At 43.8% G+C, this 27,356-nt stretch overlaps 2 protein-coding genes across 3 annotated transcripts in view; both read right to left on the bottom strand.

The window, feature by feature from the left end:
- LOC141104681 (uncharacterized) overlaps positions 1 to 27,356 on the bottom strand; it is a 122,737-nt gene that overhangs the window by 56,274 nt on the left and 39,107 nt on the right. The gene's annotated exons all lie outside the window — the stretch shown is intronic.
- On the bottom strand, positions 1,696 to 25,759 carry LOC141104743 (uncharacterized). Its single transcript, XM_073594448.1, has 5 exons — positions 25,087 to 25,759; positions 19,561 to 19,781; positions 19,292 to 19,433; positions 17,129 to 18,340; positions 1,696 to 4,018 (listed from the first exon to the last, which is right to left on the bottom strand). The coding sequence occupies exons 2-5, from the start codon at positions 19,708 to 19,710 to the stop codon at positions 3,162 to 3,164; spliced, it is 2,361 nt and encodes a 786-aa protein (XP_073450549.1). The 5' UTR covers positions 19,711 to 19,781; positions 25,087 to 25,759; the 3' UTR covers positions 1,696 to 3,161.

Below are 27,356 nucleotides of genomic sequence, written 5' to 3'. Positions count from 1 at the left end.
TTACTTACATCACTTCCTGCGTAAGCGGGCCACTCGTTTTAAGTGATATCACCATCTTGTGGTGGTTATAATAACTGCATCCTACATTATATTTTTATATTTCGCCCTCTATAGCGCATTCTTCGGTTATAGGCTCAGTAGAAGAAAAATATGGCAATTGCAATTTTTTTTGGGAGTGACGGGTGCTTTTAGTTTTTCTTACATTTATTTTGTTACCATAATTTATTTGTGTACTCTTTTTATTTTTAATGTAACTTTATTACAAGGAGGCTAACAGTATATCATCATTTGGAGCAAAGTGAACTTTTTGTGGTGTTTAGGAAATACACTCATATATATATATATATATATATATATATATATATATATATATATATATATATATATATATATATATATATATTTATTTATTTATTTATTTATTTTTTCGATTCAAATTTGAAAACCAGAATATAAAAAAAATGAATAAAAAATAAAGGAATTGAATAGGAAAGAATAGAAAATAATTGAATAGAGCAAAACAGAACAGAATATAATAAAATATAATAGAAAACAAAAAGGAATAGAAAAGAACGGAATAGAATAGAAACAAAAATAGACAAGAATAGAAAAAAATGAATTTAAAAGGAATAGAATGGAATAAAATAGAATAGAAAATGAAGCAATAGAACAGAACAGAAAATAATAGAATAGAAAAAAAAAAACAAAAAAATGGAATAAAATATAAATAACCATTTTCTGAAATATGAATTTCAAATAGAATTAATTTGAATATGAATAGAATGGAATAAAATAGAATAGAAAATAAAGCAATAGAACAGAATAGAAAATAATAGAATAGAAAAAAAAAACAATAAAATAGAAAGACTATAACCATCTTTCGAAATAAATAATTTCAAACAGAATACATTTTAATTTTAATAGAATAGAATAGAAATAAAAAGAAAAGAATTGAAAAAAAATCAATAGAATGAAATAGAAAGAATATAACCATCTTCCGAAATTCAAATTTCAAATAAAATAAATTTGAATAGAATAGAATGGCTTAGAATAGAAAATAAAAGAATAGAAAAAATTAATAGAATAGAATAAAATATAAAGAATATAATCGGCTTCAGAAATTTGAGTTTCGAATAGAATAAATGCCTATTGGATTTTGGAAAATTTTAATCGAATTTGAAAACGAATAAATGGAACGAATTTAACTAAACAAAATAAATGGCGAATCAAAACGAAACAAATATTTTCCGTTCTGAACATGTCTAGAGAACAAAGTCCTGTGAATACGGATGACCCGTTGGCAGAGGAAAGACAGTAGGGAGAGGTCTGTGAGGTGCTGCACGTGCTTTCACCTGTGACTACTGCGGACCGTCCACTATATGTGATCGACTGTATGTGACCAGTAACTCTGGAATGTACGTCCTTGTGATGTGACTGTCTTGCCATTCCCTGGACAACACCAATAAAGTGCAGCAAATTGATTTATTGTGTGTTCAATCCTTCTTCGGGATATACAGTGCCTTGAAAAAGTATTCATACCCCTTGAAATTTTCCACATTTTGTCATGTTACGACCAATAATGTAAATGTATATTATTGGGATTTTATGTGATAGACCAACACAAAGTGGTACATAATTGTGAAGTGGAAGTAAAATGATAAATGGTTTTCAAAAATAAATACAATGTAACACAGAATATAGGGAATAACCCTTGTTTTTATTAAAAGAAATCAATACATCCCGACTACTGCAACGGGACCTATTATAATTATGTGAGAAAAAAAAACAAGTGAACTGCAGACTGTAGTTTTACATTATACTTTGCATCTATTAAGGCACATTGTTAAAAAAAAAAAAAAAAAAAACGCAACAGACCGAGTTCACTACAGAGTGAGGAATGGAGAATATGACGTTATATTGAGGAATGGAGATGGACCTTTCATATGGTGTACAGTATCTCCTCCTCATTTGTTGAGAACATGACGTTATATTGAGGAATGGAGATGGACCTTTCATATGGTGTACAGTATCTCCTCCTCATTTGTTGGGAACATGACGTTATATTGAGGAATGGAGATGGACCTTTCATATGGTGTACAGTATCTCCTCCTCATTTGTTGGGAACATGACGTTATATTGAGGAATGGAGATGGACCTTTCATATGGTGTACAGTATCTCCTCCTCATTTGTTGGGAACATGACGTTATATTGAGGAATGGAGATGGACCTTTCATATGGCGTACAGTATCTCCACCTCATTTGTTGGGAACATGACGTTATATTGAGGAATGGAGATGGACCTTTCATATGGTGTACAGTATCTCCTCCTCATTTGTTGGGAACATCACGTTATATTGAGGAATGGAGATGGACCTTTCATATGGTGTACAGTATCTCCTCCTCATTTGTTGGGAACATGACAATTATATTGAGGAATGGAGATGGACCTTTCATATGGTGTACAGTATCTCCTCCTCATTTGTTGGGAACATGACAATTATATTGAGGAATGGAGATGGACCTTTCATATGGTGTACAGTATCTCCTCATTTGTTGGGAACATGACGTTATATTGAGGAATGGAGATGGACCTTTCATATGGTGTACAGTATCTCCTCCTCATTTGTTGGGAACATGTCATTATATTGAGGAATGGAGATGGACCTTTCATATGGTGTACAGTATCTCCTCCTCATTTGTTGGGAACATGACGTTATATTGAAGAATGGAGATGGACCTTTCATATGGTGTACAGAATCCTAGTCCCTCCATTTGTTGTTTGCTTTAGATTTTAATTAACATACAAAGCCTTTTATTTAGACTTTAAACAAAGGTGGGACTGGTATATATTGGGGTTCTACCGTGTTTGACGAGTTGGCTGGTTTCTGCCTCCCAAACCTGCAAAGAGACGTGCAAAGCTTTTGATAAGAGATATGAGCCCCCCCCCTTCCAAATGATTGAGTTCAGGTATTTCCACTGAAGGGTAATTTATCTTTTTGTTAGTAAGAATGCAAGACGAGGAGTGGGAACACCTAGGAGTCCTATGAAATATAAAAAGGTGACATAATTCATCACACAACAGCATAAAATGTATCTTTACGATAAAACTGCTCTAGGAAAATAACAATTTAGCCCACAAAAGGTTTACATAACATTTGCTTCAGCGGTTGTGCGTTTTCTGGTGTTTAGTTAGATGTTCTTTCCTTGTGAAACATTTCCCGCACTCTGAGCAGGAAAAGGGCCTCTCACCAGTGTGGATCTTCTGATGAGTTGTCAGGGTTTTTTTGTGTGAAAAACGTATTCTGCACTCGGAGCAGGCAAAGGGCTTTTCACCGGTGTGAACTCTCTGGTGCTCAGCTAGTTGCCACTTGGTACGGAATGACTTGTCGCACTCCAGGCAGGAGAAGACCTGCTCGCCGGTGTGACCGCTTTGGTGTAGGAGGAGTTTGGATTTGGATTTGAAGGACTTCTGGCACTCTGGACAAGAAAAAGAATGTTGGCTTTCCCGCCTTTTCTGATGCGTCATAAGGTGTGCCTTCAGGGTGGAGCTTTTCCCGAAAGTTTTCCCGCACTCTGAACAGGAAAAAGGACGCTCACCGGTGTGACTCCTCTGGTGGATAAGGAGGTTTCCTTTCCGCGAGAAAGATTTTCCGCACTCTGAACATGGAAAAGGACGTTCACCCGTGTGACTTCTCTGGTGGACAAGAAGGTGTGCTTTCCGTGAAAAACATTTGTCACACTCCGAGCACGAGAAGATCTCCTGACCCGTGTGAAGCCTCCGATGTACTCGAAGTTCATATTTTGTTATAAACGCTTTGCCGCACTCCAAGCAGGACAACGGATTCTCATCTGAGTGAAGTTTCCGATGCTGAGTAAGAGAAGATTTTTGGCTGAAGCCTTTGTCACAGTCTGGACAAGAGAAAGGATGTTCCCCAGTGTGAGTCTGCTGGTGATCGATGAGGGCGATCTTCAATGTGAAACCTTCCCCGCACTCCTCACATGAATATGGATTCTCCCCTTTGTGTGTCTTCCTATGGGAATTATGTCCATCTGCTGGAAGCAAATTTTTGTGATTTATTATAAGCATGTATATTTGTAATCTAAATTCACAATGTATCCTGGTCTTCCGTGAAGCTCTGCAATGGAATTGTGAACAGTCATAATACCAATGCAGAAAAAAATTCAGATAAAGCGGCAAGACCAATCATGACACACTGGATAATAGTGTACATACACTAGAGATATTGGTTATAAGGAAGAATAGTTTATTTGTTGGGAACATGACGTTATATTGAAGAATGGAGATGGACCTCTCATATGGTGTACAGTATCTCCTCCTCATTTGTTGGGAACATGACGTTATATTGAGGAATGGAGATGGACCTTTCATATGATGTACAGTATCTCCTCCCCATTTGTTGGGAACATGACATTATATTGAGGAATGGAGATGGACCTTTCATATGGTGTACAGTATCTCCTCCTCATTTGTTGGGAACATGACGTTATATTGAGGAATGGAGATGGACCTTTCATATGGTGTACAGTATCTCCTCCTCATTTGTTGGGAACATGACGTTATATTGAGGAATGGAGATGGACCTTTCATATGGTGTACAGTATCTCCTCCTCATTTGTTGGGAACATGACGTTATATTGAGGAATGGAGATGGACCTTTCATATGGTGTACAGTAGCTCCACCTTATTTGTTGGGAACATGACGTTATATTGAAGAATGGAGATGGACCTCTCATATCGTGTACAGTATCTCCTCCTCATTTGTTGGGAACATGACGTTATATTGAGGAATAGAGATGGACCTTTCATATGGTGGACAGTAGCTCCACCTTATTTGTTGAGAACATGACGTTATATTGAAGAATGGAGATGGACCTCTCATATCGTGTACAGTATCTTCATCTCATTTGTTGGGAACATGACATTATATTGAGGAATGGAGATGAACCTTTCATATGGTGTACAGTATCTCCTCCTCATTTGTTGGGAACATGACGTTATATTGAGGAATGGAGATGGACCTTTCATATGGAGTACAGTATCTCCTCCTCATTTGTTGGGAACATGACGTTATATTGAGGAATGGAGATGGACCTTTCATATGGAGTACAGTATCTCCTCCTCATTTGTTGGGAACATGACGTTATATTGAGGAATGGAGATGGACCTTTCATATGGAGTACAGTGTCTCCTCCCCATTTGTTGGGAACATGACATTATATTGAGGAATGGAGATGGACCTTTCATATGGAGTACAGTATCTCCTCCTCATTTGTTGGGAACATGACATTATATTGATCAATGGAGATGGACCTTTCATATGGTGTACAGTATCTCCTCCTCATTTGTTGGGAACATGACGTTGTATTGAGGAATGGAGATGGACCTTTCATATGGTGTACAGTATCTCCTCCTCATTTGTTGGGAACATGACATTATATTGAGGAATGGAGATGGACCTTTCATATGGTGTACAGTATCTCCACCTCATTTGTTGGGAACATGACGTTATATTGAGGAATGGAGATGGACCTTTCATATGGTGTACAGTATCTCCTCCTCATTTGTTGGGAACATGACGTTATATTGAGGAATGGAGATGGACCTTTCATATGGTGTACAGTATCTCCTCCTCATTTGTTGAGAACATGACGTTATATTGAGGAATGGAGATGGACCTTTCATATGGTGTACAGTATCTCCTCCTCATTTGTTGGGAACATGACATTATATTGAGGAATGGAGATGGACCTTTCATATGGAGTACAGTATCTCCACCTCATTTGTCCTCTGTAATATGCCAGGATATAATAAACTATGTTGAAATCTGCTTCTGAGTTTCCCTTAGGAGTTAAACTGCTTGTTCATCTCAATTTGGTGCTTATTGAGTCTTAGGAAGTATGTCTTTTGATGATATCAACATTTGTAAAAGAGATGAGTTGAACAAATGAAGACCACTGAAGTCTATTATGCATAAGGATGATGTTATGTTTAAAAATGAAATGTGGATTTCTGCTTTGTTGGTCTACCATTTTAAATCCCATCTCATTTTATTTATGGCTCTGAAGATCTCCTGAGTCCCCATTGCTTTCTATTTCCATACTTTAAATGTATAGAAGTAAATGTGAAAGGTTTCCACTCATTACATACCTGAACTGATATCTACAGAAGATTCCTCCTCTTTGATTGCCACCATAACCACATCCTCCTCTGTACCCTGCTGAGCACCCATAAGATGTGCCTCCTCTTCTTCCTTCTTCACCTCAACTTTTATATCGATCAGTTCTTCACTCTAAAACCACACAATAAAATAGTAACATCCTTAAATCATAATCTCAAATATCCGAAGACTACAGAGATGAATATTTAATACCGTTTGGAATCATTTTAAAGCTGGAAGTGCTACAGCTTCGCCTACCTGATGATGGTGAGGGATGATGTGACCTTCTTGTGTGGAATCCCGGGAATACAGAGGACGGGGACATCTCTCTGGTGGGTTTTTGTTGATAGATGGCTCCACCACAACGACCTTGTAGAAACCCTTGTGTCCTTCAGAACGCTCCTTAATCACACCATAATGCTCATCCTCTTCTTTAAACTCTTTTTTAACAACAATATTATATTCTCTGAGGTTGTCATCCTAAATAGTTCAAAGACATTCATTATAACAAACATGCTTGCGTATGAATCCTAACTACCGGTGATTTTTCTTCATCTACCTGATGATGTTGAGGGATGGTGTGACCTTCCTGTGTGGAATCCCGGGAATACAGAGGACGGGGACATCTCTCTGGTGGGTTCCCATTACTGGATCCATCTGTAGGAAACACACACACTGACTGAATACATTGTTTCTATGTGTTTATCAGATGATGGGGGATCTAGGTGGACCCTACGTACTGCTCTCTCCTTTACAATAAAGTCTCCTCTTACCCGGTAATGTGAGGGGCGGCTGATTCTCCATCATGACGTCCTTGTAGAGTTCCTTGTGTCCTTCTAAATACTTCCACTCCTCCATGGAGAAATAGACAGTGACATCCTGACACCTTATAGGAACCTGACACACACAATGACACATTCAACATATTACCAACATTGTGTGTATCATCATCTGCTGGAGATAAAAGACATCACAGTGACTATGGAGGAAGAGGACAGACATGACGGGGGGGTTACTGGGTGTAAATATGAAATAATATCTTATTACCTCCTCTGCTGCCAGGTCCAACAATGTCTCCTCTCTACTTCCTCCCAACTCACCTCTCACCCGGAACTTCCTGTCAGCACCTGACTTCACTTCCTTTCGGCACCTGACATCACTTCCTGTTTTTTGCGTTCCACTGACAATACGTGAGATCGCCGCCTTGTGTTGAATATATATACCGCAATCTACGTTCCATTTTTTTTTTCATGCTGGCTCGTGGTTTCTTCTTCCATTAGGTTACATCGATGATAACACACACACACATGCAGGTTATCCCTCACATCAAATCCAGAAAATGGAAAATAAAATAAAATCAACAATTTGATAAGAGTTTTCATATCTTTTAAATGTGAAAATCACTATACAGCATACAAGGCTTCATTCATAAACCTTTATTACAAGTAGAAGGATCGTTATTTTAGCAATATGACTGGAATATTCAATTCTTATTGAATATTTTTTATGCATATCATTTTTTCTTTTTTTTTTTTTTTACTTTTGAGGTTATACAAGTATGCAAAGTTAAGGATCATGCTGATGTACACCAGATGGCCAAAAAATTATGAGCACCCATCTAATATTGAGTAGGTCCCCCTTTTGCCCCCCAAAAACCCAGACCCATTGAGGAATGTACTCTACATACTAGAGAAAGCATCACACTGCCTCCAATGCCTTGCCTTCTTCCAATACAGTCAGGGCTGAAACTCATACTTGCCAACAGTCCCGATTTTCCCGGGACAATCTCGATTTTAGGACCCTCGTCCCGATCGGAGCTCATTCCGATTAATTTCCTGGGATTTTGCCTTTGTCCCGGGAAAATCGGGAATGTTTTAGGAAAAAAACGACCGGCGGGCTACAGAAAGATGGCTGCTGCCGCCGTCACGAGGATTATTTCCTTTTGTGTTCAGTGGAGAGGGGAGGGGCAGCCAATCAGCTTCTCCCCTCTCCACTGAACACACACACGAGAAAGCCGGGAAGTCGAATAATACCCACCCGGTACTGCACATACGCAGCGCTTTCGCAGTACGGAGCCGTCGAAAGCCTCCGAACATCGAAATTTACGATCAGCTGTAGATGGCGCCTGCGCACAATAGCTGACATTGTGCTACACGCTCCTGATGATCGTGCATTATTCGATAGGGGGCATTTCTTGACAGAACACCGGGAACTATAGCTGCCGCGCTGCTGGGGGATACAGATCGCTCTGTAAGGAGGACTCCGCTGCTGCTGCCAGGGACACTGAAGTAAGGAGAGCTCTGTTGCTTGGTGATACAGATCGCACTGTAAGGAGGGCTCCACTGCTGCCAGCTGCTGGGGACACTGAAGTAAGGAGGGCTCTGTTGCTAGGGGACACAGATCTGTAAGGAGGGCTCCGCTGCTGGGGGACCCCAGATGTAAATGAGGGCTCCACTGCTGGGGGACACCATATTAAAAAAAGGAGGGCTCCACTGCCGGGGACACCAGATGTAAAGGAGGGCTCCGCTGCTGGAGACACCAGATGTAAATGAGGGCTCCACTGCTGGGTGACACCAGATTTAAAGGAGGGCTCCACTGCCAGGGACACCAACAGTAAAGGAGGGCTCCGCTGCTGGGGGACACCAGATGTAAAGGAGGGCTTTGCTGCCGGGGACACCAAATTTAAAGGATGGCTCCGCTGTCGGGGACACCAGATGTATAGGAGGGCTCCGCTGCTGGGGAAACCAAATTTAAAGAATGGCTCTGCTGTCGGGGACACAAGATGTAAGGAGGGGCTCCGCTGCCAGGGACACAGATCTGTAAGGAGGGCCTCTGCTTCTGGGGGGAACTGATGTAAGAACAGACTCTGCTGGGGGCACCTGATGCAAGGACAGACTCTGCTGGGGGTACCTGATGGCATCTGGTGACAGGCGACGTGGCAGGTGACACGCTCAGGGCTCCCACTGATTCTGGATTATGATGAGTTGAATGATTTCATTCTATATTACAATGTAATAATAGTAATAATGCGCTTCAATCATCCTGATACCACAACAAAAATGGTGCTGGGATGATTGAAGCGCAAACACCAGGTGTCTGGAGTATCTTTATCTGCTGATTTGTTAAACTCTGGAATACACATTTCTATTGTGGTATAGGATCTGGGCCTGCTGTCCCTCCATCCCTCTTTCCTTCCTTCTCTCTCCTTCCCTCCTTCTTTCTCTCTCCTTCCCTCTTTTCCCCTTTCTTTCTCCATCTCTCATTCATCTCAGACTCTAACCACACCATTTTTTTACAATGTTGGCAACTATGCGAAACTAGGGGGGGCAGGGGGCGGCGCCTGCCCCGGGTGACGCATCGGGGGGGCGCTGCCAGAGGAGCAGAGTAATTCACCGCTAGTGCGCCTGTGTGACCTCTCTCCTATTCGATTCTCCGGTATTTGGCAAACTATGCAGCGGGGCGCTTCTTGTCCATTACACTTGGACAATCGAACAACCAAACTGGCGGCAGTGACACCCTAGAGCAGAGGCACCTGGTGCTCCTAGTCCTGCCCAGTGCCCAAACAGCCTATGTCTTTTCTGCGTGAGGAATCCCAGAGAAGGGGAGGCTTCAAAGAAGCCCCTGGACTGGGGGAGGGGGGTGCGGAGGCCCTGGACTGGGAGATGCAGTAAAGGCCCTGGGCAGAGAGGGGGTGTGGAGGAGGCCCTGGACTGGGGGGGGTTAGAGGAGGCCCTGGACTAGAGGGTGCACTGGAGGCCCTGGGCTGATGGGGGTGCGAAGGAGGCCCTGGGCTGGGGAGTGCGGAGAAGGCCCTGGGCTGGGGGGTGCAGAGGAGGCCCTGACCTGGGGGGGCAGAGGGGACCCTGGACTTGGGGATGCAGAGGAGGCCCTGTAGTGAGGGGGTGAAGAGGTGGCACTGGAGTGGGGGGATACACAGGAGGCCCTGGACTAGGAGGGGAGTACACAGAAGGCCCTGGACTAGAAGTGGAGTACACAGGAGGCCCTGGGCTGGGAAAAGGTCGCAAACCATATGGTTGGGATCCACTCACATGCCTGGACCGACACCCAGCTCAGCCTCTCAGCGAGCCGCTGAGAGCCTGAGACTGCCACTCCCGCCCCCTCCATAGCCAGTGGTGTCTCCAGCTTTCATATTTAGGCGGGGCACATGGGGGGACAGGGATATATATACCCTGGGGCCCTTTACTACAATCCCACAATGGCCCTTTCACATGTTCTGCAGTGAGCTCCCTTCCTACTGTATTGGGCCCCCCCCAGGGTGGCAGAAAACAAGAGATATATGTCACCAGCATACCAAGAAAATATAAGGGTCCAAAGCAGTGGGAGAACTATAAGGGTTGCAAAGGCTGTCTTGCCACCGGGCCCTGGTGTTCTGCCACTGTGGGGTTCTCCAGCCTCCCCTTGCTGTCCTGCCCCTGCTATTGACAGCGCTGGTGTGGCATCTCTTGGAATTTACAGGCTGGTTCTCCTGTCCTAAGGACGGGAGAAATCATTCTGTTTTTTCAGTAACTGAGAGTCCTGGTGGAGTCCTTCCTGCAACTCGCTCTTCTCCCTGCCAATGAGGATGCAGGGGAAGGAGCAGATAGGGCGGCCGTGGTTGTGTGAACGCTCGCATTATGCAGTGTCAGCGAGCAGAGGGAGGGGGGAGGAATCACCCGCAGGAGCTGACTGGGGACGCTCTCCCTCTTAGACATTGCCTTTTTGTAAAAAAAAAATGTTTTTTTAATTGGGGGGCACATGGTGGGGCACAGCATATTGTTGGGGGGGTCAGGGCCCCCTCTAGGGACGCCATTGTCCACAGCTTAGTGTTTCAATGAGTCCTGTGAATGCTTGTCCATGTCTATGGCTCAAATTAATTTTAAATACACAAAACTGGTGACGAGGGTGGGATTTCAGCGTATCCCCCACCATCCACACTACATTCTCCGACATCTCTTCTCCACCATCCACACTACATTCTCTGACAGCTCTGCCCCACCATCCACACTACATTCTCCGACAGCTCTCCTCCACCATCCACACTACATTCTCCGACAGCTCTCCTCCACCATCCACACTACATTCTCCGACAGATCTCCTCCACCATCTACACTACATTCTCCGACAGATCTCCTCCACCATCCACACTACATTCTCCGACAGATCTCCTCCACCATCCACACTACATTCTCCGACAGCTCCCCTCCACCATCCACACTACATTCTCCGACAGATCTCCTCCACCATCCACACTACATTCTCCGACAGCTCTCCTCCACCATCCACACTACATTCTCCGACAGCTCTCCTCCACCATCCACACTACATTCTCCGACAGCTCTCCTCCACCATCTACACTACATTCTCCGACAGCTCTCCTCCACCATCCACACTACATTCTCCGACAGATCTCCTCCACCATCCACACTACATTCTCCGACAGCTCTCCTCCACCATCCACACTACATTCTCCGACAGCTCTCCTCCACCATCCACACTACATTCTCCGACAGATCTCCTCCACCATCCACACTACATTCTCCGACAGATCTCCTCCACCATCCATACTACATTCTCCGACAGCTCCCCTCCACCATCCACACTACATTCTCCGACTGCTCTCCTCCACCATCCACACTACATTCTCTGACAGCTCTCCTCCCACCATCCACACTACATTCTCCGACAGCTCTCCTCCAACATCCACACTACATTCTCCAACAGCTGAAGTAAACCGGCTTGAACAAGATACAGTGATAGAAGGATAAGATTTATTGTCATTGCTATTAAAATTTACAAAGATACCTCAAAAACTCCTCTCAATTTTTAGAAAAAAAAGACAGATTTCAGAAACATATACAGTTCCATAGCTCCACTCTGGCCTCTCTTCTACAGGAATAAATTGGGTGCTGGTCACTATAGTTCATCTCCGCTCTCCATTGAAAATGTGAAAGAATATCAGCCACACTGCGCTTAGTTCCTCTTACCATATTTTTCAATAGTCAATGAAATGACTGCATACAGCATTGTCTCCTCCCAAGATCCAACCTTTCTCGACGCGTTTCACCTATCCTAACTTGCTCCCAAGCCAGCAAAAAAAAAAAAATTAATTGTAAAAAATTAAAACGTTACACCCAAGCACATAAACCCCCCCCCCCAAAAAACATGGAAGGTCCCCACCCCCACATACATGCATGTACAAATGTAAAAACACACACATCAGGGTGCCTATGCATGAAAATGTTGATTGCGATACACACGTCACATATCGCCATGCATGCTGGAGTGAGAGCAATCAATTTAGCACTCGAGCTCCCCCGAAATGCTAAACTGATGATCTTGTAGACTTTTTTACAGCTTCAACTATGGCAAGTATTGGGTATTACAATTATCTCCATTTTTACGGGTGCACACAATTGTTTGACATGTTGGGTATTTATTTACTCAGTGCAACCTCATTTTTGTTACATCATAACAAAGGAACTTGGTAATTTATTGCATGTGTGTGTGTAAGATGTAACTTTAGTGTATTTTTTTACTAAAATTTGGTGTTTTCTAGAGTTTGGCGCTTATATCGTGTAACGTAAAAAAAAATGGAACTGCTACTATCTTATTCTCTAGGGTGTCTGCTTTCAGAAAATATATGGATTGGGGGTTTTATGCAATCCTCGGGCATAACATTTTTTTTTTTTTTTTTTTTTTTTTAAATGTATGCCAAATAAAAAAAAAGGAAAAATGGGTTCCATCAGCAAAAGGGTTAATGAGCTCATATTAATGTAGAACCACACGGAAATTCAACTTGACATTCCCTAAAGGTCGCTCATTAGGAAGACATTCATTTTATCATTATTGGAAAACAAATAAAAAAATTACTGTGATCACATTGTTTCTTATCATATTAATTAAGCCGGATTGTATCTTTGACTTCCAATGGGATAAAGTTGTATCTCTACTCTACTCTACAAGCCAAGGAGACTCTGGAGAACCTTTGGGGTGTAGAAGCCACCAGCCTAGGAATCAGATCATTTACACCAACATCAATACGTAAAGATAACAATACAAGCAAGACAACCCTACGGGGTCCAGCTCTTTCTTTCCACTTTCCTCAACTAAGTCGGGTCACGGCTTTTTCTCTGCCGATGGGAGGAGAAGGTGTTGGTTACGTGTCTCCCTCTCTCTCCTGATGGGAGGAGGGTAATGAGTCGACGCAGGTTACATGTTTCCCTCTCGACTTGCTTCATCTCGGCCCAAAGTGGGATACTGTTCTTTATAATAATTATCCTTGACTGGTAACGATCCTAAATCCACGTCCTCGGTCCCTGATTTAATTTTTATACCTCTGTTCCCGAAAAAGAGAGCAAGCGAGCAACCAAGCAGGCAAGCAAACAACAAGGAGACGGGACTTTAGATGAAGCACATGGGGGGGGCGGGAGCGCCGTCCTTGCGCATCGACGTCACTCCACCCGCTACGCGGTTGTTTCCATGCTCGCGAGCAGTGTGGGCGACGTTCTGTGGCTCCTCCCTCCCGCTTGCTGTGCGTACGTGACGTAGGCGGGTTTTCCCGCGGCCGCACCTATATGGGGGTCCTTTCTCCCAGGGGGGGTTCAGCAACTGGGGCACTCCACACATTGGACTCGGCGCATTGCCATGGATCCTGTCCTCCCCTTCCAGCACCAGGTAACTTTACACATCATTAGTCACCTTCACTTCATTGCATCACCCCTCAGAATTTGGTTTTAGTAACATGATTGGCACTTATTCATATTCCCTTAAATTACCCCCATATTTTTTGCCAATTATTTTGATTAGTTTTCAAATTTGTTTGTTTTTTCACCCCCCACACTTCCCTTAACCACATACAGTCACCAATCATCATCTATTATTAATTTCTCCCCAGATACCCCACTTGGTTGGTTCACCCATCACCTATTCGCTCATGAGTGCCCTGCGATTCTGTGTCTCCCTGGATGGTGCCTGTGCTGGTTGCCAGCGCTGGGCCACCCGCCTCAGCTCCTGGTGGAAACATTCCCAGATGGCCAACCACTCTCGGCCTTGGACCACTAACTTACGGTTTACAGTGAGTAAACATGCATTCCGGGGGGGGGGGGGGGGTGTTTCATTTACGCCTTCTGCATCCATGTTGATTTTATTCGATCATTTATATATCTCTAATTTCAGAATTACTGCAAGCCTGTTCCTGATAAGTGGTCCAGAGCCACAAAACGCGTCGAGCTAGTCAATGCTGCCCTTATATACCTACACTTCATACCGTATGACTTACCCTCCATGACAGGAACATCGAGGCCAGGGATCATGCAGGCACTACCTTGCAAAAATGTGTACCTCAATATTTCATTGGTGGACTTGTACTTATCTAGTAATGTTATAGGTTACCAGTGTTATTACCATTTTCAATCTCTTTGAATATTGACATTAGTCAATTGTATGTTATTCAATGTATATGATCTACTAAACATTGTATATGAATTATTCAAATATTTTATTCATCCACCAATTTATTGATTTGCAAGCATGTGCTTCATTTAAAGTCCCGTCTTCTTGTTGTTTGCTTGCCTGCTTGGTTGCTCGCTTGCTCTCTTTTTCGTCAATTGATAGGGATAGAAAGACACGGCCTTACCAGGCCGTAATTTCATTTAAAGCCCCAAATTTACCCCCCCCTTGCTTTATTTTATACCTCTGTTCCGACATCTATTCAGGTTTTTGCATTGAAGAGTAATATATCTTATGTTAGGGAGAAGACAAGGAATGGAAACAACCAAGGAGCCCCCAAGAACTACAAAAAAAAATGACTGGCATTTTTCCCACTGTAAATTACAAGCACAGACCTTGTCAGCAGCTTGTCAGTCAAATCCTGATGAAGGGGAGTGCTCCTGGACCGCCGAAACGTGTCTCATACTTTCTGGATTCACTTCTGGTTTGTTCACATTGCGGTCAGTCAAGAACCCCCTTTCACCAGGGCTTGACTGACAACAATGTGAAGAAACCAGAAGTGAACGGGACCCACAGTGGTATTTTTCCCCAGTGTGAATTACAAGCTCAGACTTTGTCATCAGCTTGTCGGTCAAGTCCTGATGAAGGGGGTGCTCCCTGCCGAAACGCGTTTGATACTTTTTGGATTGTACCGACATCTGTTCAGGTATTTGCATTGAAGGTTAATATATCTTATGTTGGGGAGAAGACAAGGAATGGAAACACCCAAGGAGCCCCCAAGAACTACAAAAAAAATTACTGGCATTTTTCCCACTGTAAATTACAAGCACAGACCTTGTCAGCAGCTTGTCAGTCAAATCCTGATGAAAGGGAGTCCTCCTGGACCGCCGAAACGTGTCTCATACTTTCTGGATTCACTTCTGGTTTGTTCACATTGCGGTCAGTCAAGAACCCCCTTTCACCAGGGCTTGACTGACAACAATGTGAAGAAACCAGAAGTGAACGGGACCCACAGTGGTATTTTTCCCCAGTGTGAATTACAAGCTCAGACTTTGTCATCAGCTTGTCGGTCAAGTCCTGATGAAGGGGGTGCTCCCTGCCGAAACGCGTCGGATACCTTTTGGATTGTACCGACATCTGTTCAGGTATTTGCATTGAAGGTTAATATATCTTATGTTGGGGAGAAGACAAGGAATGGAAACACCCAAGGAGTGCCCAAGAACTATAAAAAAATGACTGGCATTTTTCCCACTGTAAATCACAAGCACAGACCTTGTCAGCAGCCATCAGTCAAGTCCTGATGAAGGGGAGTGCTCCTGGACCGCTGAAACGTGTCTCATACTTTCTGGATTCACTTCTGGTTTGTTCACATTGCGGTCAGTCAAGAAGCACCTTTCACCAGGGCTTGACTGACAACAATGTGAAGAAACCAGAAGTGAACGGGACCCACAGTGGTATTTTTCCCACAAGTTCAGACTTTGCCATCAGCTTGTCGGTCAAGTCCTGATTAAGGGGTTGCTCCCTGCCGAAACGTGTTTGATACTTTTTGGATTGTACCGACATCTGTTCAGGTATTTGCATTGAAGAGTAATGGTTTGTTCACATTGTGGTCAGTCAAGCATCCTCTTTCACCAGGGCTTGACTGACTACAATGTGAAGAAACCAGAAGTGAACGGGACCCATAGTGATATTTTTCCCACAAGTTCAGACTTTGCCATCAGCTTGTCAGTCAAGTCCTGATGAAGGGGGTGCTCCCTGCCGAAACGCATTTGATACTTTTTGGATTGTACAGACATCTGTTCAGGTATTTGCATTGCAGGTTAATATATCTTATGTTGGGGAGAAGACAAGGAATGGAAACACCCAAGGAGCGCCCAAGAACTATAAAAAAATTACTGGCATTTTTCCCACTGTAAATTACAAGCACAGACCTTGTCAGCAGCTTGTTCATCAGTCAGGTCCTGATGAAGGGGAGTGCTCCTGGACCACCGAAACGCGTCTCATACTTTCTGGATTCACTTCTGGTTTGTTCACATTGTGGTCAGTCAAGCACCCTCTTTCACCAGGGCTTGACTGACAATGTGAAGAAACCAGAAGTGAACGGGACCCACAGTGGTATTTTTCCCACAAGTTCAGACTTTGCCATCAGCTTGTCGGTCAAGTCCTGATGAAGGGGGTGCTCCCTGCCGAAACGCGTCGGATACCTTTTGTATTGTACCGACGTCTGTTCAGGTATTTGCATTGAAGGGTAATTTATGTTATGTTGGGTGAGAATGCAAGGCAAGGAATGAGATCACCCAGGGAGTCCCCAAAAAAGTATAAAAAGATGACTCAATCCATCACACCACCCCATGGACTGGAATATAAATTTTAGACGAACTGACCCTCTAAAGTTTATCTTTTAGAACTGACCCTCTAAAGTTTATCTTCTGTTGATAGAACCCATCTATGAAAATAAGAATTCAGTCTACAAAAAAGGTTGGCTAAGATTTGTTTTGACGGTTGTGCGTTCTCTGGTGTTTAACTAGATGTTGTTTGCGTATGAAACATTTTCCGCACTCCAAGCAGCCGAACGGCTTCTCTCCAGCATGGATCTTCTGATGAGACTGCAGGTTTTTCTTTTGCGCAAAAAGTTTCCCGCACTCGGAACAGGAAAAGGGCCTTTCGCCGGTGTGAACCCGCTGGTGTGCAACGAGTTTCGACTTGCTACAGAACAACTTCTCGCACTCGGGGCAGGAGAAGACCCGCTTGCCGGCGTGAACTTTCTGGTGTAAGACAAGCTGAGGTTCAGTCTTGAAGGACTTCGGGCACTCCAGGCAATAAAAAAAATGCTCGTCTTCGTGACTTTTCCGGTGAGCGATAAGGCTCGCCTTTAAGGTGAAGCTTTTCCCGCACTCTATGCAGGAGAAAGGGCGCTCGCCGGTGTGGCTCCTCTGGTGTATGAGAACATATTCTTTCCGCGAGAAAGATTTCCCACACTCTAAGCAAGAAAAAGGCCGCTCCCTGGTGTGACTTCTCTGGTGTCTAAGAAGTTGTGTTTTCCGTAAGAAGGATTTCCCGCACTCTGAACATAGAAAAGGGCGTTCCCCCGTGTGACTTCTCTGATGGATAATAAGATCCGTTTTCCGCGAGAAAGATTTGCCGCAATCTGAACATAGGAAACGACGTTCACTCCTGTGACTTTTCTGGTGTCTAAGAAGTTGAGCTTCCCGTAAGAAAGATTTTCCGCACTCGGAACATGGAAAAGGTTGTTCGTCGGTGTGACCTCTCTGGTGTCGAAGGAGATGCGTTTTCCTTGAGAAGGATTTGCCGCAAACCGAACACGGGAAAGGACGTTCGCCCGTGTGGCTTCTCTGGTGTCTAAGAAGGTGTCCTTTCTGTGAGAAGCATTTGTCACAATCCGAGCACGAAAAGATCTCCCGACCCGTGTGAACCCTCCAATGGACTTGAAGTTCATATTTTGTCTTAAACTCTTTGCCGCACTCCGAGCAGGACAACAAACCTTTATCTAAGTGAAATTTCCGATGATGCGCAAGGGATGCTTTTTGGTTAAAGCACTTGCCACAATCTGGACAGGAAAAAAGACCATCATTGTTGTGAATCTGCTTATGCCTGATGAAGGCACTCTTCCATGTAAAACTTTTCCCGCAATCTTCACATGAATATGTATTCTCCCCTTTCTGTGTCTTCCCATGGGCATTTCGTCCATCTGCTGGAAGGAAACGTTTGTCATTATAAGCATGTACATTTATAATCTCTAGTCACAATTTATGTATTCTGGTCTTCCATGGGACTCTGGCAAAGAATTGGCAATGGAGATGGACCTTTCTTATGATGTACAGTATTTGCACCTCAATTGTTGGAACATGACATTATATTGAGGAATGGAGATGAACCTTTCATATGGTGTACAGTATCTCCTCCTCATTTGTTGAGAACATGACATTATATTGAGGAATGGAGATGGACCTTTCATATGGTGTACAGTATCTCCTCCTCATTTGTTGGGAACATGACATTATATTGAGGAATGGAGATGGACCTTTCATATGGTGTACAGTATCTCCTCCTCATTTGTTGGGAACATGACCTTATATTGAGGAATGGAGATGGACCTTTCATATAGTGTACAGTATCTCATTTGTTGGGAAAATTGTGTTCTATTGAGGAATGGAGATGGACCTTTCATATGGTGTACAGTATCTCCTCGTTATTTGTTGGGAACATGACATTATATTGAGGAATGGAGATGGACCTTTCATATTATGTACAGTATCTCCTCATTTGTTGGGAACATGACATTATATTGAGGAATGGAGATGGACCTTTCATATGGTGTACAGTATCTCCTCCTCATTTGTTGGGAACATGACATTATATTGAGGAATGGAGATGGACCTTTCATATGGTGTACAGTATCTCCTCATTTGTTGGGAACATGACGTTATATTGAAGAATGGAGATGGACCTTTCATATGCTGTACAGTATCTCCTCCTCATTTGTTGGGAACATGACGTTATATTGAGGAATGGAGATGGACCTTTCATATGGTGTATATTTCAGTATTTTTTGTATTTTATGCTTAATCAGCTCTAGCCCCCAAATAGTGAGGTTCTATACGTTAAACTTGTAAAATGTGAACAGTTTCTGCCCATTACTTGCCTGAACTGATATCTGGAGAAGATTCCTCCTCTTTGATTGTAACCCTAACCACATCCTCCTTTGTACTCTGGTGATCAGCCATCACATCTGTCTTTTCTTCTTCCTCCTTCACCTCAGCATTTATATCTACCTGTTCTTCACCCTAAAACCACAAATTGATAAAAAGAAATATCCACAAAAGGTGAGCACAAATACCTGGAGACCTCAAACATGATTATCTCATACAGGCTGAAATGTTATTGAGTTGGACTTGCTCCAAATTCATCTACCTGATGATGGGGAGGGATGGTGTGATCTTCCCGTGTGGAATCCTGGGAATCCAGAGGCTGGGGACTTCCCTGTTGTGAGTTGCTTTTATCAGATGGCTCCATCGTAATGTCCTTGTGGGGATCCTTGTGTTCTTCAGAAAGCTCCTTCATCTCACCATACGTCTCTTCTTCCACTTTAAATTCTTCTTTAGCACCAAAATATTATCCCCGAGGATTCCACTCTAAATATATAATAAAAGATTAATTGTAACAAACAAGCTTGTATATATGTAGCACTACCCCTGCAAGGGCCTCTGATTTTAACAGATTATTTCGCGGACAGTGCAGAGGCCACCATTCGCCCCAAGCAACAGTCAATTCACAATGGCTCCAATGAACAGTCTAGGGCAGAGGTCTTCAAATTTTATAAACCAAGGGCCAGTTTACTTCAGGCTTCAGGGGGGGGCTGCACTGTGGCCAGTGGGGGTAGAAAATGCCCTAGCATCAGTGGGAGGAGTGCCCCCATCGTTGGTGTCAGTGGGAGGAATAGTGTCCAATTAATGGTGTCAGTGGAAGGAATAGTGTTCAATCATTTGTGTCAGTGGGAGGAATTGTGTCCCATCGTTGGTGTCAGTGGAAAGAATACTACCTCAACGTTGGTGTCAGTCGAAGGAATATTGTTCCATTGTTGGCGTCAGTGGAAGGAATAATGCCTCATCGTTGGCGTTAGAGGAAGAAATTGTGCCCCATTCCATCCTGGAACCACCCAGGGACTACACAAGACTGGAAGTGTTGTCACACCTTGAAGGGCCACAATGTTGGGAGCGTGGCTTCCTGGCTCTTGAAGACACACTGAGGCTCAACAGCTAACAAACTGGGTGGATGCGCCTTGTGACTTCCCACTTGTTATTTTGAATAAAGTATTTTCCTATATACTGCACTTAGTTGGCACCCTTCACTGTTTGAGGTGCTGCCAGGGATATTTTTGGACCTATGGGCTTTCTAGTATAGTCTTACACCCCCAGGATTTGCAGCTCAGCTGTATCCCTAGTGGCTCTATTCCTTGTGGCAAACCCTCACAGCTGGGGACCATGAGGCAAGTCTCACAACAATCTAAAACCTCACAGCTGGGGACCATGAGGCAAGTCTCACAACAATCTAAAACCTCACAGCTGGGGACCATGAGGCAAGTCTCACAACAATCTAAAACCTCACAGCTGGGGACCATGAGGCAAGTCTCATAGCAATCTAAAACCTCACAGCTGGGGACCATGAGGCAAGTCTCATAGCAATTTAAAATCTCACAGCTGGGGACCATGAGGCAAGTCTCATAGCAATTTAAAATCTCACAGCTGGGGACCATGGGGCAAGTCTCATAGCAATCTAAAACCTCACAGCTGGGGACCATGAGGCAAGTCTCATAGCAATTTAAAATCTCACAGCTGGGGACCATGAGGCAAGTCTCATAGCAATCTAAAACCTCACAGCTGGGGACCATGAGGCAAGTCTCATAGCAATCTAAAACCTCACAGCTGGGGACCATGAGGCAAGTCTCATAGCAATTTAAAATCTCACAGCTGGGGACCATGAGGCAAGTCTCATAGCAATTTAAAATCTCACAGCTGGGGACCATGGGGCAAGTCTCATAGCAATCTAAAACCTCACAGCTGGGGACCATGGGGCAAGTCTCATAGCAATCTAAAACCTCACAGCTGGGGACCATGGGGCAAGTCTCATAGCAATCTAAAACCTCACAGCTGGGGACCATGGGGCAAGTCTCATAGCAATCTAAAACCTCACATCTGGGGACCATGAGACAAGACTCGTAGCAATCTAAAACCTCACAGCTGGGGACCATGGGGCAAGACTCATAGCAATCTAAAACCTCACAGCTACGGCAGGGAGGAGGCCTTTCGGGAGACGTGGCGTCCCTGGCAGCACTTTATTTACTCCGAGGCATACCTCCGCGAGGTGGCATAGATTGAATGAACCCCGGCCTGGGGACCCCGCCTGGCGGGGGGGCCTCACCGCCGCTTTTGGTCTTTACCTTTTTCTCTCTTCCTCATTATCCTTCCTCTTCTACCCTCGCTTTCCTCCCATATGCTCCTTTTCTGTCTCTTACCGCTTCTTTCCTCACACTTCCCCTTTCTTTTTGTTTTTGTTTTATCCCCCCTTTATATTCTTCCAGCTTTGGGAAGGTTTAGTCAGATATGTTGTATATCATGGTCTACATCGCACTCTGGTAGTATCCCATAGCTGGACTCTGCTGGCTTTCTAGGGAATTTTTATCCCTGGTCATTGGAGAGTATTTTATTTTATTTACTGTTTGGTCATGACAGTTATACGATCTAATTGATTAAAAAGGGTCACTCTCAGGAAACCTCCCCGGTTGGGCAACAAGACAGTTATTTTGCAGGACTCTTTTTTATGTTCCATACATGTTCCACAGATCATGTAATCATTGGAAATGTTATTATACACTCTTGTATTGGCATCTGACTTTGTCAACGACTTATCTCTATCTTTGTTTTATTATATACATATAAGCTGTATGATGTTTCTTTGTTGTGTCTACTGAACTGTAACACTTATTTTTGGAAAATAAAGGAATTACAAAAAAAAATAAAACCTCACAGCTGGGGACATGAGGCAAGTCTCATAGCAATCTAAAACTTCACAGCTGGGGACCATGAGGCAAGTCTCATAGCAATCTAAAACCTCACAGCTGGGGATCATGGGGCAAGTCTCATAACAATCTAAGGCTCCACAGTTTAGTCATGGGGCATGTTTTTTAGGCATCTGGTTATTTTGCGCATAGCACAACGATTGGTACCCAGCACAGTTCTCCAGCACATAGTCTTAAGGTCACTACTCACAAGTTCTCAGGACAGCTTCCTTTCCGACACAACCCACTGAGTGAAATGGCGCATCTCAGGACCAGATCCCTGGTGTTGCGGTTCTGCAGCTAGTTCTAAGCAAAGCCCTTTTTATCCTGGGACTTCTGAGGCCTCCTAAAGCAGCTGTATAGTCCATGGATTGCTTGTCAGCAGCAGCCCTGAACCTCTGGAACCCTCCTGGGGAAAATGAACCCTACCCTTCAGTGTCTCAGATTCTTTATCTCCATCCAAGCCCCGTACTAGACACTCCTCTCCAGGGATTGGCTAGAACCCGATAAATATTCAGGCTGGTTGATTTGGATCTCCCGCCTAAGCTCTGGAAGCTTCTTTCAGAGGCAGGGGGAAGAAATCAATCTCCCAGCCTATGAGACCCTGAACAGGCTAGAACAAATAATTACTGCTTCCTTGATTGTAGAAGGAGCCAAAAGCAAAATTTACCTAACATCCTACGCAAGGGGGGTGCTACATATAAATCATAACTACCAGAGCTTGTTAAAGCGGAGTTCCACACAAAAATGGAACTTCCGCTTTTCGGAACCCTCCCCCCCTCCGGTGTCACATTTGGCACCTTTCAGGGGGGAGGGGGGTGCAGATACCTGTCTAAGACAGGTATTTGCACCCACTTCTGGCATAGACTCCCATGGGAGTCTATGCCTCTTCCTGTCCCTCCGCGCTGCCTCCTGGGAAACACACAGCTTCCAGGAGATAGCGGGGACCAGTTACGATGCGCAGCGCGACTCGCGCATGCGCAGTAGGGAACCGGGAAGTGAAGCCGCAACGCTTCACTTCCTGATTCCCTCACCTAGGATGGCGGCGGCAGCTGCCGAGAACCGAGCGGGTTCTCGACGTCGCCTGCCGACATCGCTGGACCCTGGGACAGGTAAGTGGCCATTTATTAAAAGTCAGCAGCTGCAGTATTTGTAGCTGCTGGCTTTTAATATTTTTTTTTTTTGGCGGTTTAGGTGGACCCCCGCTTTAATCATCTAGCTGATGATGGTGAGGAATTATGTGATCTTCCTGTGTAGAATCCCGGGAATACAGAGGACGGGGACATCTCTCTGGTGGGTTCCCATTACTGGATCCATCTGTAGGAAACACACACACTGACTGAATACATTGTTTCTATGTGTTTATCAGATGATGGGGGATCTAGGTGGACCCTAAATGCATAGTTGGATGATTGGTTCTATATTTAGGATGTATCTGGTCTATAAACCAGAGGCTCTGGATGGACAGTTGGATAAATGGCTCTATATTTAGGATGTATCTGGTCTATAAACCAGAGGCTCTGGATGAACAGTTGGATACATGGTTCTATATTTAGGATTATCTGGTCTATAAACCAGAGGCTCTGGATGGACAGTTGGATAAATGGCTCTATATTTAGGATGTATCTGGTCTATAAACCAGAGGCTCTGGATGGACAGTTGGATAAATGGTTCTATATTTAGGATGTATCTGGTCTATAAACCAGAGGCTCTGGATGGACAGTTGGATAAATGGCTCTATATTTAGGATGTATCTGGTCTATAAACCAGAGGCTCTGGATGGACAGTTGGATAAATGGTTCTATATTTAGGATGTATCCGGTCTATAAACCAGAGGCTCTGAATGGACAGTTGGATAAATGGCTCTATATTTAGGATGTATCCGGTCTATAAACCAGAGGCTCTGGATGGACAGTTGGATAAATGGTTCTATATTTAGGATATTTCTGGTCTATAAACCAGAGGCTCTGGATGGACCGTTGGATAAATGGTTCTATATTTAGGATGTATCTGGTCTATAAACCAGAGGCTCTGGATGACAGTTGGATAAATGGCTCTATATTTAGGATGTATCTGGTCTATAAACCAGAGGCTCTGGATGGACAGTTGGATAAATGGTTCTATATTTAGGATGTATCCGGTCTATAAACCAGAGGCTCTGGATGGACAGTTGGATAAATGGCTCTATATTTAGGATGTATCCGGTCTATAAACCAGAGGCTCTGGATGGACAGTTGGATAAATGGTTCTATATTTAGGATGTATCCGGTCTATAAACCAGAGGCTCTGGATGGACAGTTGGATAAATGGTTCTATATTTAGGATGTATCCGGTCTATAAACCAGAGGCTCTGAATGGACAGTTGGATAAATGGCTCTATATTTAGGATGTATCCGGTCTATAAACCAGAGGCTCTGGATGGACAGTTGGATAAATGGTTCTATATTTAGGATATTTCTGGTCTATAAACCAGAGGCTCTGGATGGACCGTTGGATAAATGGTTCTATATTTAGGATGTATCTGGTCTATAAACCAGAGGCTCTGGATGACAGTTGGATAAATGGCTCTATATTTAGGATGTATCTGGTCTATAAACCAGAGGCTCTGGATGGACAGTTGGATAAATGGTTCTATATTTAGGATGTATCCGGTCTATAAACCAGAGGCTCTGGATGGACAGTTGGATAAATGGCTCTATATTTAGGATGTATCCGGTCTATAAACCAGAGGCTCTGGATGGACAGTTGGATAAATGGTTCTATATTTAGGATGTATCCGGTCTATAAACCAGAGGCTCTGGATGGGCAGTTGGATAAATGGTTCTATTTTTAGGACATGACGGGGGGTTACTGGGTGTAAATATAAAATAATATCTTATTACCTCCTCTACTGCAAGTCCCAGCAACGTCTTCTTTCTACTTCCACTAGAGTCACCTCTGACCTGGAAGTTCCTATTTATACCTGACATCACTTCCTGTCTGTACCTGACATCACGTCCTGTTTTTGCGTTCCACGTAAAGTATTTGCAATCGCCACCTTGTGGCGGACTTCATTTCTGCAGCATAGGCAGTGCTTCCGTCCTCTGCTTACAGTTCTGTTTAATGCACTCTTATTTTTAATTAATAAAATGATAACCACACTGGCTTGAAAATGTTTTAAAATTTCCCCAAATTTTTAAATTCAGAAAATTCTGATCTATGGAAATAAAGTGTTTGCTAAATTAATAGAACGTTGTGATTTTTTTTTTTTTTTGGAAACGTACACAGAAAATTGATCAAAATCCTTGTTTTAATATCTCTTCTATTACTTTTTTAGGTGTTACTGAACAAAAAATGAAGACAAAAAATTTCTGTAAAGGAAGAGTTTACACTTACCTGGCACAGTGCTCCCTCCCGGAATCTTCTATCTGCTTTGGGTCTATGCTGGATGAGGGATCTTAACATTTGATATTCTTTTGGGTGTGTTGGGTGTCTTTGTCCCCTGCCATGCTCTGTGGTTCCTCCTGCCTGCCCATGTGTCACTACCAGACCTTAGATGCCAACAAGATGCTCCCAGCTTGCCCAGTGCCTGCCAGGGTTTCTGTGTATTCCAACCAGAGCTCATGCACCAAGGCAAGCTTACCGTTTGACATCCTAAGAACATGCGTCAAGTGAGCCAGAACATTATACTCCATCACCAGGGCCAGAGGATACACCCTAACGGTCCTGTATAATGCAGGAGACCGGTACTCAGGACATAAGAGCTGCACAGGCAGTGTGTTCATGGGAGGGAGGAGAACCCAGCACCCTACGTGTGGTGCACTTCCAAACCCTAAACCCTGTGTGTAATGCAATCCTGAGCCCTGCACCTTTTGTTTAATGCACCACATAACCCTGAACTCTGTGTATAAAGCACTCCTGAACCATCTGTGTAATGCACTGTTAAACCTTGCATTCTGTGTGTAATGCACTCCTGAATCCTGGACCATGTGCGCAATGGACTCCTGAGGTCCGAGGCCTGTGTGTAATGAACTACTTAACCCTAAACTCTTTGTGTAATTTGCTACTAAACCCTGCACCCTGTGGGTACTGCACTTTTTTAAACACGAACCCTGAAACAGGTACATAATGCACTCTTGAAAACCCTACACCTTGTATTAAAAGCACTCCTGAACGTTGCACCCTGTGCGTAATACACTCCTGAACCCTACACCCGGTGTGTAATGCACCCCTTAACAATGCTCCTTGTGAGTCATGCACATCTGAACCTTGCTCTCTATGCACAATGCACTCCTGACCCCTGCACCCTGTTTGTAATGCACTCCTGAATTCTGAAACCTGTACGTGGCGCAATCCAGAACCCTACACCCTGCGTGTAGCATACTCCTGAACTCAGTGCATAGCGCAATCCAGAACCCTACACCCCGTGTGTAGCATACTCCTGAACTCAGTGCATAGCGCAATTCAGAAATCTACACCCTGTGTGTAGCATATTCCTGAACTTCATGCATAGCGCACTCCAGAACCCTACACCCTTCGTATAGCATACTCCTGAACTCTGTGCATAGTGCAATCCAGAACCCTACACCCTTCGTATAGCATACTCCTGAACTCTGTGCATAGTGCAATCCAGAACCCTACACCCTGCGTATAGCATACTCCTGAACTCTGTGCATAGTGCAATCCAGAACCCTACACCCTGCGTATAGCATACTCCTGAACTCTGTGCATAGTGCAATACAGAACCCTACACCCTGCGTGTAGCATACTCCTGGACTCTGTGCATAGCGCAATCCAGAACCCTACACCCTGAATGTAGCATACTGCTGAACTCCGTGCATATCACAATTCAGAACCCTTCACCCCATGTGTAGCATGCTCCTAAAGTCTGTGCATAGCGCAATCCAGAAACCTACACCCTGCATGTAGCATACTCCTGAACTCCGTGCATAGAGAAATTTTATTATTTTTCCTAAACAAATGGAATTTTCAGAAACTTGACACAGAAAATGTTGCAAAATCCTGGTTTTAATATCTCTTCTATTACTTTTTTAGGCGTTACTGAAAAAGAAAATTAAGAAAAAAATTTCTGTAGAAAGAGTCCATATTTACCTGAAAAAGCACTCTCTCCTGGAATCTTCCCCTTGATTTAGAGCCACGCTGCCTGATGGGT

This window comes from Aquarana catesbeiana, linkage group LG08 (assembly GCF_042186555.1).
Source record: "Aquarana catesbeiana isolate 2022-GZ linkage group LG08, ASM4218655v1, whole genome shotgun sequence".
NCBI lineage: Eukaryota > Metazoa > Chordata > Amphibia > Anura > Ranidae > Aquarana > Aquarana catesbeiana.
Note: the sequence above shows the minus strand (reverse complement) of the source record. Positions and strands in the feature narration are given on the sequence as shown.